Source organism: Excalfactoria chinensis, chromosome 1 (genome assembly GCF_039878825.1).
Source record: "Excalfactoria chinensis isolate bCotChi1 chromosome 1, bCotChi1.hap2, whole genome shotgun sequence".
Lineage (NCBI taxonomy): Eukaryota > Metazoa > Chordata > Aves > Galliformes > Phasianidae > Excalfactoria > Excalfactoria chinensis.
In genome coordinates, this window is record NC_092825.1 from 126,349,640 (window position 1) to 126,361,892 (window position 12,253).

The 12,253-nt window shown below is 48.3% G+C and overlaps 1 protein-coding gene across 9 annotated transcripts in view; it reads left to right on the forward strand.

The window, feature by feature from the left end:
• Positions 1 to 269: 269 nt before the first annotated feature.
• Positions 270 to 12,253, forward strand: part of MAP4K4 (mitogen-activated protein kinase kinase kinase kinase 4) — a 143,998-nt gene continuing 132,014 nt past the window's right edge. For all 9 annotated transcript variants that reach the window (XM_072337787.1, XM_072337831.1, XM_072337806.1 and 6 more), the window contains exons 1-2: positions 270 to 512; positions 902 to 967. In XM_072337787.1, coding sequence (XP_072193888.1) covers positions 456 to 512; positions 902 to 967 — 123 coding nt within the window. In that variant the 5' untranslated portion in view covers positions 270 to 455. The remainder of the gene's footprint in view (positions 513 to 901; positions 968 to 12,253) is intronic.

Here is a 12,253-nt window from a genome sequence, read left to right on the forward strand (position 1 = left end):
TGCCCGGCCGCGGGGAGCACCGCGACGCTGCCACAGGCTGCCGGCCCCGGCGTCGCTCCTGCCGCCGCCGCCGTGACATGGTGTGAGCGCCTGGCCGGGTACCGACTGACCGACCGACGGACCGGGACACCGCCGTCCTCGGAGAGCCCGCCGGACCGCAGCACCCCCGCTCCCTCCCTCGTTCCCTGCCCGCCTTTACCTCCCGCCCCCCCTCCTCCTCCCACCCGGCAGCCATCCATCCATCATCCCCCCCCCTCCCCAACCCCCCCGCCAACCCCTCCCAATGCTGAAGAGTTTCAACCCGCCGGGGCTGGAGTGAAGAAGGGAAAGGCAAAAAGGAAGAGAGGAGCTCCGCGCCATTCGCATCGATCTCGGGGAAGGTGGGGGGGGGGGGGACGGGCGGCCTCGCTCTTATTTGACAAAAAAGAAAAAAAAAAAAAAAAAAAGACTGGAAAATGGCGAACGATTCTCCTGCAAAAAGTCTGGTGGACATCGACCTTTCCTCCCTGCGGGTGAGCAGTGGGGCGTGGGGCTCCCCGGGGCCGGCGGGGTGGGGGCCGGCGCTCCCCGGCGTTGCGGCCGGGCCGGGTGCGGGGAGCGGGGCTGGGGGGGGAAGCGGGGAAGCGGCGGCCGCGTGGGGGGCGCCCTGAAGGAGGGGGGCGGGCGGGGGGGGGGAGCGCGGCCCTGGGCCGCTTTCCTTTGTTTGCATGCGTTGGCATGTGCGTGGAAAAGCAGGGCGCAACAGCTGCACGCCGCCGGCAGATCGGCTCGTTGGCTGGCTCCGGAGCGGGCTGGCAGGGCTGTGGCAGCGGCCATCGGCTGGCAAAAATGTGACCCCGCTTCTGTTCTGTCCATTTCCCGACCCCCTGCCCCTTCCCCCCCCCCTCCCCCTCCTCTGCAGGACCCCGCCGGGATTTTTGAGCTGGTGGAAGTGGTTGGCAATGGCACGTATGGGCAAGTCTACAAGGTTGGTGGCAGGATTTCTCTTCTCTCGGTATTGCTGTTTTGTCCAGACGGAGCCGGGTCCCTCCGCTCGGCTGACGATGAGCGGGGAGGTTAGGGTGACAGAAAGGCTCTCCTTGTCACTGCTGCAGCCCGTGACAAGTTTGCCGGCCTCTTGGCTTTGCTTTCCAAAAGGAACACCCATCCTGAAACAGTGTCATAGCCCCCCCGTCTCCCCCAAGGAAGAGACCAAATCGCTGTCATTGTGTCCGAGCCTTACAAATAGCTCCTTGTGCTCATTCAGAATTGCTCAGATCCTCGTGGAAGTTACAGCTGCTGCCGTGACGGGAAACAAAGGCTCTGCCCTTGGTGGGAATTGTCACCCAGTTCCTTGTTGGGAAACCTTCTGGGGAGCCCAGCATGCTGAGGGCTGCTCTGACAGAGGGCACACAATGGCCATCAAATCGGCATTGGAAACGGGGTGTGTGTGTGTGTGTGGGGGGGGAGCGTTATTTTGTGACAATCAGAATTCCCAGCCGAACCTGTTTGACAAGTGTATGCCTTTAAAACATAGAAATAGGAGAGTGCCCATGTGGGTGTGAAACTAGCCTACTTTTTTGTCTTTTATTTTTCTCCCCTCCGCTGTTCAGTCCGTGAAACAAACGAATCTCGAGATTGCATGACTTTGCAGTGAGTGGTAGCGACCAGGATGACTAATTATTCACACAGTCTTAATACTTGGCTGGAGGTGGAAGGATCTCGCCTTAAACTGTGTAGAAATGCAGGCAGAATATGCAGGAGGAGGGCGAGATAACTGGAAGAAGCCGAACATGCCCAGCTGCTTGGGTTGTTTTTTTGGGGGGATGGGGGGGAGGGTTGGTTTTCTTCTTGTGCTTGTGGATAAGGCAGTGCAATTTTTAAGCATCCGTGATGGCGAGATGCTGCTGAAAACGAAACAGACGTTGGTTTGTTTTGAGGGCGTGAACCTCAGCCTTTGTGCTGGAGCAGGCAGCGCGCAGCATGCGCGGTGTGAACGGTGGGATGGCCGGGCTGCTGCTCCAGGCGAGAAGCTGGGATCGCTAGGCTGAAGGAAGGGGCAGTGGGTTGGGGCGGTGCTCTGGCGCTGCCTGCTCTCGGCAGGCTGGGTTTCTTTTTTTGCTGCAATCCTCCTGCTCCAGAGCTTGCGTCACCTGAAACACTTATGCAAAAAAATAGTAGGGCACAAAAGGTGTGACTTTATTCTCTTCTGTTAAATGATTGCAATTCGGTGCTTTGTTTTCACGGTTTGCTTGTTAATGCTGTGGCTTAAACCAGCCGTGACTTTTGTTACTTAACTGTCTTGAGCCTAGAAATTGTGAATTTAGTTTCTCTTAGCTGTGCTACAGCTCTCCCAGTAAAGTTACTATAGGAACCACCCTCAGCACGTGTGCTTGTTGCTGTGGAAGAGCGACCAATAGCTAGAGGTGCTCTGGGCATCAGTGGCAGAGGCAGCAGGCGGCTGCTGTCCTTGCCATGATTTGTGCATGAGTCAGACCAGATTTCCTCTGGCCTTAGAATCATCAAATCACTACATTATTTGGGTTGGAAAGGGTCCTCACAGCCCACCCAGCCCCACCCCCTGCCGTGGGCAGGGCTGCCCCCCACCAGCTCAGGCTGCCCAGGGCCCCATCCAACCTGGCCTTTGAGTGCATCCAGGGATGGGGCACCACAGCTTCTATGGGCAGCTGTGCCAGCACCTCACCAACCTCTGATTAAAGAATTTCCTCCCTCCTTGCTTAGAAAGCAATGAAACTGTTTCCTCTTGCTTAGTAACTGAGGACATGGCATCCTCGGCATCAGGAAGATGGGAAATGGTTAATACTGATATGCTTGCAGCAGTTGCCAGATGTTTCTAAGCTCAGGTGTGAAAGTTTGGATTCACACAGCCACTTCTTTGCTTTGTACGTCTGTGTGAGGTATGTACACTTAGCAGGGTAATACATAAACAAAATCTCCCTTTTCCTGATTCGTGCTCAGTTCCTTTCTTCCTCCCATCACCTCAAGCTGGGAGCCCCACTCCAAGCCCTCACGGCCTGATGCTCAGTTACCAGCGGGCATTGGCATCACTGGCATGGCTGTGATGTCACAAGTGCTGGCAGCAGGATTGGCTGGCAACCTGCCACCCAAGGATGATGGGGGCAGTGGTGACGTTATTTCTTTGTCTGGCCGTGCTGCACCAGGGTGGCACTGGCAGTACCCGGCCCTCTGGAGCCTGCAGGCTGATGGGAGGCTGCCCTGACCTGGGGGGAAGGCCACACGTGGGCAGGCTGTTCCCTTCTGTGCCTTGGCTGGGCCTACTGAAGCTCAGGGCTGGCAAGCTGATAGCTCAGCTGTTTATTAACTCTCTGTATGTCTAGCTGTATACACACCTATCTGTATGCCGCCACAAAATAAGAGCTTGCTCCCTGGTTGCCACTTGGCACCTGTATGCTGCTCCATGACAAAGAGCAGCATAGATCCCCCTGGGATTTTAAGCCATTTTTAATTGGATTGGCTTCTTTTGACCTGAAATTAGGTGTTTGAAAATGCTGAGTTTTGGGCTGCTCTGCTTGACGTGCATAGAGTTGAAATAATTTTTGTCATCACAACCCTGCTGTGTCTCTCCTGTATACACTGAAGTGAACTGGGGCAAAAATGAGCTGAGGGTCTGTGTGCCTATAGAGCAGTGTCAGTCCTTGGGTGGGAGGGATGCTTGATGCATCCCTGAGCAAAGCTGGGCCCTGCAGCTTGCCTTTGCAAAGCCTGGGCAATGGAAGCACGGCTTGGAAGTGGTTTGCCCTTTTGGAATTGGTTCAAAATCCGTGAATGACAGCACAAAGGGAAGAGGGAAGTTTTTCAAAGCAGTGTTTATTTTAAGTTAGACAGCAAGCGGTTGTGTGGGATGCAATCAGCCAATTTACCTTGGAGTTGCTGCAGCAGCGAGTGGCCACAGACCCCTGATAACTTTGCTTTCCTAAAGAGTCAGGCTTTGATATTAGCTGGAATTGGTCACTCCACTTGGTCAGAGCTCAGTGGGGGGCTCCTGGGCAGGGCTGGCTGCATAAGGATTCCCCTTGCAGCCCTCCTCCAAGCAGAGGGATGAGACTTGCGATGTACAGCTCTGAACTGCGAGCAATGGGGGATTTTGCAGAAAAACAGCAGTTGGGCTTTTGGTGCCTGTTGCTGTCTGGCAGAACAAAGACCGTGCAGGCAGTCATGAAGTCCTTCCTGCTTTATCGCGGCACTTCAGCATGATTGTAACTTGCAGCCAGCTTGCCAAGTGATTGACTCTCTTAAGGACCCTTTTTTTTCATCTTTTGCAAATAGCGAAGGGGCATTTTTAGCATTGCTGTGGTTGAATTTTATTTTTCCTCACGCAGCAGTGAGCTTAATCTGAAGTTTTGCTCGCATAAAATGAAATCACACCCAAATTTTACCTGGAGATAAGATTTGAACTGGATACTTCCCCCCCCCCCCCCATGCAAAAATGTGAATTAAAGGCATTGATTGATATTTTGCATACGTCAAAATCTGTACCATCTCATTGTTCACAGAGGTGTAGGGCTTATTGCTGTTGAGACTGAACCACGTTGACTTGCTCGGTCACTCTTTCTTTACTTTTTCTGTGCATATATGTTTTTAAGTGAGCTGACCCTTCCCATTAGCTGGTCTGGGTGTACTATCAGTGCTCCCGGATAGGCACCATAATTCTCCCTTAGCAGAAGTGATGGGGGAAGGGTGGCTCCTTGGGAGTTCTTGAGACGTGTGGCAGGAGTGCCCTAGAAAGCTTCGAATTAGGGGTGATGTTCCTGATTGCAGTTGGTGTGGCTCTCTGAGAGCCTTGTAATAGTTAATTCTCAGTGAAGGCTTCTTTTGTTGATTTATGTTGCAGCCTTCCAAAACTGCATGTAAATGATGCGTATTGTCTAACTGCTGGCGCGTAAAAGGAAATGATGTAAGATGTGATCGTTTAAATGCTGATTCGAAAAGAAATTATAACTTGGATAGATATTTTCCCACGCTAAGGATACTCTATTTTTGTCTTAGTGGACTTTCTGTCCTATAAGGTGGCTGGAAGGTTGGGATAGGAACAGCGGACAGCGGTTGGTATTCTGCACGAAGTCCGAATCTTTTTCCCCCTTCTCCCCTTTCTTTCACTGCTGAACAGCCATCATTGTGGATTGCAGTGATTTTGTTAAACATGAATACAATTCCAGCCTTATCGCTATAAAGACAAGCTGTGCTGGGGAGCAGTGAGGTCACTGGCTTTCAGGAACTGGTCCAGACCAGCTCACTATGAACTTCTCCCCTTCCTTATTTTTTTTTTTGGGGGGGGGGGGATTCTGTTGCAAAGTGGGAATTTGCTGTTGGCTGGCTCCAGAGTAGGTTGAATAGTAGCATTTCTGTGCGTCCTATGGTTAGATGCAGCCCTCAGGCCTCTAACTCCACCGTCCTCCAAACTGGCTGAACTTTGGACCAGTTCTTCGTCACCCAAATCCTTCTTAATTAAATATACAAAAGCTAGGCAGGTGGCCAGTGGGGATTACTGATTCTTATTTTTTATTAAAAAGAAGAAGAGATAAGAAAGCAACCTGCCAATTGCGGGTAACTGTGTGTTCCTCTCACTCTTCCTCCCCCAGCCCATCTGTCTTTTTGTCAAAATGCCTTTTTTTTTTTGCACCTTGTCTTTAAATCCCATGGCAGGCTCTTGGGGCAGGGACTCTATTAACGTAATTAGACCAGGTTCCAGTTCTCTGGGAAATGGTTGTATGCGGTGCTTCAAGGTGATAGATTTAACAATATACAGCCCAGAGTCTTATTCGAACTCATAAGAAGTTGGGTTTTTGTTTTTTGGTTATTATTTATTTTTTTCTTCCAGTTTTCTGCTGGAAGATTTCTCAATTGATGTGGATGATAGCAGAGCTGAAATTGTATCACACCCTCTCTTCTTGTTTGTGTGCATGCTCTCTCCCTTTTACCAGCTGAGCTGCTGCTGGCAGACCTGTTCCTGCTGCCCAGCCGACCCCCACTGACATAGGTAGGGGTCGTGTTGGTAATGGAAATTTTGGTGAGCTGTTATCAACTTCCAGGCACCGGGGCCTCCATGGCACTGTGCAGAAATGCATATTTGCCTCTGAGGTGATGACAAGTCTGTGCTTCTTGTCCTAGGGGACAGTGTAGAGGAATGTTCTTAAAAGGGATCCTGTGTTAGAATAGGTGTTCGCCCTTTGCATTTCCCTGCCTTTGGTGTATACATTTTTTAATGTAAAGTTTTGGACCAGAAGGTTAGCAGACTTTTCTAATGTGGTCTGGTGTATGTTTGCGAGTACGCATTATGTTCCAGGCATTTTCTTTTCAAGTTGGTATTTCCCTTGCAAGCTTTACTTTAGCCTGGTAGGTTATGTACCTACTTTCTCAAGATATATTTTCCGTGGAGGAAAATGGTATTTTTATTTATCCCTTTACGCATTTTTTGACTGTGTGCTCTGGGTCCTTCAGAAGTGTATTTCTGTTTGCCTTTGTCTGACATTGAAATTTAAGCTCAATAGCGTTGCCTTGCACAATGCGAGCTTGACTGTAGTCAAAAGTTACAGTAAGATCCTTATCTATGGCGTTATTTTAGATCCTTGTCCAGCTCCCACTGGAGTTAGTGGAAAGAATTCAGTTCTCTTGAACAAGAGGTGGATTTGGGAGGGGATCTCGTAGCTTTGCACAGTTTTCTTATCGAATGCCTTAGGTTCATTGCAGTGTGGGTCCCTGATTGTTTCTCAGATTGGCTCAAGCTCAAAAAAAAGATACCGCGGTCTCTGTAAGTAATCAGCTACAGGAAAGGGGAGGGAAGAAAAAGCAACTGCTTGGGAATTTTGAGGTAACTCTCAATGTAGGGAGCAGGAGATTTTAACACTGCATCTCAGTGCAGGCTGGAAACACAATAGTTTGGCAGCCAAGTGAAAGCCGCTCTTCTGAATGTGAATAACAGCTGTGATTTGGCTTCAGTGGCATTGGATTTAATGTGATGCTAACTGGTTGAAAATCACCACTGAAGAAAGCTGAAATCCCAGCAGCTGGGAGCTGGAGGTGCCCACTCCTCTAGAGGACTGGAACTTTCACCATGTGTAGGGATCAGGTGAACGTTGGAGCAGCTGTGGTGCCCCATCACTGGAGGTGTTCAAGGCCAGGTCGGATGGGGCCCTGGGCAGCCTGAGCTGGTGGGAGGCAGACCTGCTTATGGCAGGGAATTGGAACTGGATGGTCTTTAAGGTCTCTTCTAACCTAAGCTGTTCTGTGATGTGAATGGAGTTGGTTTCTCTCCATTTCATTCAGAAACTGGTGCAACTGAGTCCTATCTGAAGTTCCCCTTGCAGCTCATGGGAGTGGGCATGAAAGGTGTTTGTCTTCTCCCTGGGGTTTTCCCATACTCTCCTGCATGATCTTGCCTCCTACTGACAAGTGGGACAGCTCGAAGAAAAGCAACCTAGCAAAGGTGAATTTACAAAAGGAATTGGAGGGTGTTGAAGGAGATGCTGTGTTGAATGTTGAGAATGGGATTAGTAGGCAGTTCACAGCTTGGGAAACAAAGGTACTGTAGAGTCAGGAAAGTGGTTGTTAATGTAAGTAAAAAAGGTGGCTTTGCTGTCAGTGGAAATACATGAAAAATTATGTGCATTTCCATATTATGAAGCAAATCAGCTTTTACCTCTGGTCATTCAAGAGTCTTTTGCTTTCGCTAGCCTACCAAACCTTGGGCTTATGCACCCCTGGTGAAGCTTTATTTGCAGATATTTTCCTGCTGACCAAACTTCTTTCATGCCACCTACCTACATTGTGTCCATGTGCCAGAAGGAGAAATGCCTTTGAGGAGGTGGTTTAAGGTGTTGAAATGCTCGGTTCCCATGAAGCCGCACCTCCCTGGGTTGCTTTGCCACCGTAGCTGTCACAGTAGGCATTCAGACAGGACACTGCAAGTGCCAGCAAGCCCTAGTAATAAAGCAACTAATGTGGTAAAACGCCTTACATGGATGCAGTTCTACTGGTCTCATAGAGCTTATCTGGTGTGTCTCAGTCACCTCCCTTTGGAGCTTGCACATTGATAAGAGTTTCTCTGTGCAGGGATCATGGTGACTCACGGGTTGGTACCTGTTGCATGGGCTGTGGATGTGTGCATCCTTGGGAAGGCCCGCACTGGGTTGGGAACAGCAAGGCGAACCAGACTGCTTATGAGTTTTAATGGATGCGGTACCCTCATTTTTATTCTGTACCAGTCTGTGATATAGACTCGTTGGCTCTGGTTTGTGCACCTGTCAGCTTGACATCAGGACAGAAGTAAAATGGGAGGGTGTGTGTTAAAAGATTGGCAGCAGCCTGGAATATTCAATTGTAGCAAATCTGATCTTTTTTTGTTAATGATCTGGAGGCTGCCTAGGCAATTGATCTGCTCCTGCTGGTTCACCACAGCAGCGATGCAGTTTTGGGGGAGATTTTTGCATGTAGAACTGTTAAAACTTGAAATCTTAAAAACAACAACAGTCATTTTGAGTTAAGCTTTGGTAATTCCAGTTGTATCTTCCTAGGCTTTTGTGAGAGTGGCTGTAGAGGATGATGGTGGATAAAAGTTCATCGTTCTAATTTAAACGGTGAGCTCAAAGGAAAATAAGCTTGTCGTAAAACCTGCCCCCTACACTTCGAGGCATCCAATTGTTTTGGGTTGCTTTGTTTTCAAAACTAGAAAAGCAGAGGTTAAAGTCTCTGTTTCTTAACGCGTTATGGTAACATGTTCTGTGCCATGCTTGGTTTTGTATATCTTAAGAAGTCTGGGACCCCACCAATGTGATTGCAGTTCATTAGTTTTCTTCATTTTTTTTGTGCTTCTCAAGGCAAGCTCTACTGAATACCTAAAAGGGAGGCGCAGATGTGCTGGTATTGCAGGGCTGTTGTCAAGAGGAAATACTTGTAGCTGAGTTATAAACCCTTACATGTAGGGGTACAAAAAGGAAGAAGAAAAAGCTGACAGGCCCTTGGCAATAGGGCTGCTAGCCTATGCAACTGCAATAATCAAACCAATTCATAGGGGAATTGGCATAGTGGTGTCTGAATGTAATGATGAGGTATTTCCTGAGTGGAAGCTTTAATTGAATTTCTTCTGTGCTTCTCCAGGAGCTGATAGTGCTGTGTATCTCCAGTTATTTTATGGTGGCCTCGTGGGCAAAAAATGCACTCTGTAGTGAGAGCTGCAGATGCGCATGACCTGTTCTTAATTTACAGCTTGCTTCTGTGCACTGGGATTGGAATGTTTCTTTGTTGAAAGGTGCTTGTGTTGGTGGGCTGCCTACTGTCTTTTTGATGCCTGAATCTGAACTGTGAACTCCAGCACTCATAGACTAGAGAAGCAGATCAGAATGGTGGTCCCTGGAGATACGTACCTTAGGATGAGATAAACTGCTCTTTACACAAAGCTGCCCGTGCCCGTTAATTATAATGGCAGCCTAGGATGAATGTCTCAGATACGTATCTTCTGTATGTCTGAGGTCGGGCATATTAACCCCTGTCTGTGCCGTGCATGTGGTAGGTCCTTCTGTCTGCTATCTTTGAGGGGTATACAAGTGAAGATGCCTTTAGTGGATACATGAAAGTGAATGAGGTGTAAAAGCCCTCTTTTCCATCACTGGAAGGGAAGCATCCCTTATCCCAAAAGACTCATAAGTAAATGACCCATTTTTGCATATGTCTACCAAGAAGTGAATGTGTTTACCCTCACTATTCATCTCCACTTCTATACAAAGCCAGGGAACCTGAATTCGAGCAGTATTGCTGCTGTCTCAGGCCTGCAAGAAAAAGGTTGATTCTGCAGAACTTCTCATGTATCTGTCTGGGAAGAGCAGTCATGGTGAGAAGTGGGCAGTGCCTTGTGTCTCTGTGCCCTCAGCAGTAAGCACTGGCATCTTTTCAGATGGATTACATTGCTATAGAGGTTACTGTTTTTCAGGACACAATTACAGAAGTACTTTAACTGTTTGGATGATGTTGGTAAGGGTTGTAATTAAGTGTCTGACACCCATGCTGTTGTTTGTTGGTTTCTTTCTCCTTCCCTCCTTCCCTCCTTCCCTCCTTCCCTCCTTCCCTCCTTCCCTCCTTCCCTCCTTCCCTCCTTCCCTCCTTCCCTCCTTCCCTCCTTCCCTCCTTCCCTCCTTCCCTCCTTCCCTCCTTCCCTCCTTCCCTCCTTCCCTCCTTCCCTCCTTCCCTCCTTCCCTCCTTCCCTCCTTCCCTCCTTCCCTCCTTCCCTCCTTCCCTCCTTCCCTCCTTCCCTCCTTCCCTCCTTCCCCCTTGTTGCTTCTCTGTGGCTGTAAGCTTGGCTAGTAGGATTCAGTCTGGTTGTGAAATCTTATTTTTAAATCTCAATCTGTTGTAAATCTGAGTATCTTCTCTCTAATTAACACTTTCATTTGGAGGCAATATACGTCATGTTCCTTCGTGGAACAGAACAGCAGACGTTCCTGCGCTGTTTGAAATTTCATATTCTGCACCATTTGTTAAACTGAGCTACCAATTGCATGGCAGCCTTGGTTATAAGTGTGGAAGGAAGTGGAGCTCTCCGGTGCTTCCTCTCTGATATTGAAGCCATCCACCGTGATTTGCTTCTGAATGAGGATGTGGGAGGGAAGTACAGCCAGGAACTGTGTACATTACTGCAAGCCACCCAGGAAATATATAGCAGAGATAAGAACCAAATCTCTGGCTATGAAGTTGCACATACTTCAGTCACATAGGATCCCTTCTTTGTCTTAATGATATCTGTTGTCTGCTTTAATACTCACCCTGGCCTAAGAGAGGGAACGCTTTGTATGTTGGCCTTTTGTTCTCTTTAAAACACCCAGAGAAAGGCCTACAGGTTCTTGGCATTGGACAAGCAGATCTTGTTGTCCCCCTGCATTTCTTACATAGGTTTGCAGAATAAATACTATGTGCTACTGTACAGGTGACGGGATTTATATATATTTAAATGACATTTGCAGGAAACCTTGAGCTGAATTGCTCTCGTTTAACTGTGCTGCTGTCTGTAGCGGGGGTGGGGCAGGCAGTAGGATATTTTACCATGACTAAATGACAGTGTTAATACCTTTAAAATTGGCATACTGATGTTTATGAGCAGATACAGCATTACAGTGATAGCTTCAGGGGCCTTCTGCTGTGTATGAGAGCTCTCGGTTGATTTAGAGAGCAAATGAATAAAATCTGAAAGGCAGCCTAAAACACAGACGTGCATGCTAAGCTGAAGATGCAAGGTGTTGTTATAGCTTGAGCTTACCTTGCGCCAAGGGTTAAATTCTGGAGTGATGACAAGTGAATATCAAGAATGTGTTTCAAGTCATGTGAAAGAAATTTGAGTTTCTAAATAACTTGAGTGTTAAAAGGGGTGGATGGGAAAAGCTTTCCTTAGCCTTTGTGGAAGTCTTATATGGCAAGGAATGAAAATCTTTAATATTGACCTAATTTTATTTGTATTTAAGATCAAAGAGCTCTTGTGAATGAGTTGCTTGTTTTATATGTCACCGGCTTTATGGTTTTATGAATGGCTGGAGGCAGTAAATCAGTCCTGAGTAATGCTACCTTTCCTTAAGTTTCCTCTGAGGTAATGGAAGAGTGCTCTGGTTTCCTCCTCAGGAACAGAAGTCTTATTTAGTTATTGACCAGACTTCTTTCTGGTTAAGGTGCTGAGTTCGGAGGTGCCTCCTCACGGGTGAAGCATAGTCATAGCACTTATATTTGACATTCGGATGGGGAAAGAGAAGTGGGCAACAAAACCACTGCTGCTTCAGATTGAGTCCTTGCTGTGTTCAAGGTAGCATATGGGATGTGACTTTGTCCTCTTCTTTTGCTGCTGTGTACTTCCTACTTCTTTAATAACAAAGCCAGCATGTGCTCTTGCTGCAGAGAAATATGTTTTGTGCCCATAGTGTGGTTGCACTGGGTGGCGTGGGAAAACTGTTGCACTGCTCTTAATATCGGGTTGCTCTGCCAGGTGAATGATCTGAAGCTCTTGTTGCCGGGTGCTGTTGTCTGAACTCTTGACTGGTTTGGGATGGCACATGGGTGCAATAGGTGTGGTACGTGCCATGGGCAGCCGTGGACCTGCAGAGCCACTGGGTGCTGGGGGGTCCGGAGCTCCTCACTGCTACACCATGCAGCCTGTGCTCCTTGTCAAGGTAGGCCTCCTAAAGCCATTTGCTTTCTGAATCTTGTCAGGAGCTGGCTTTATGTCAAGACTGGCTGAAACATCCAAGAGGATGTTTTCCCT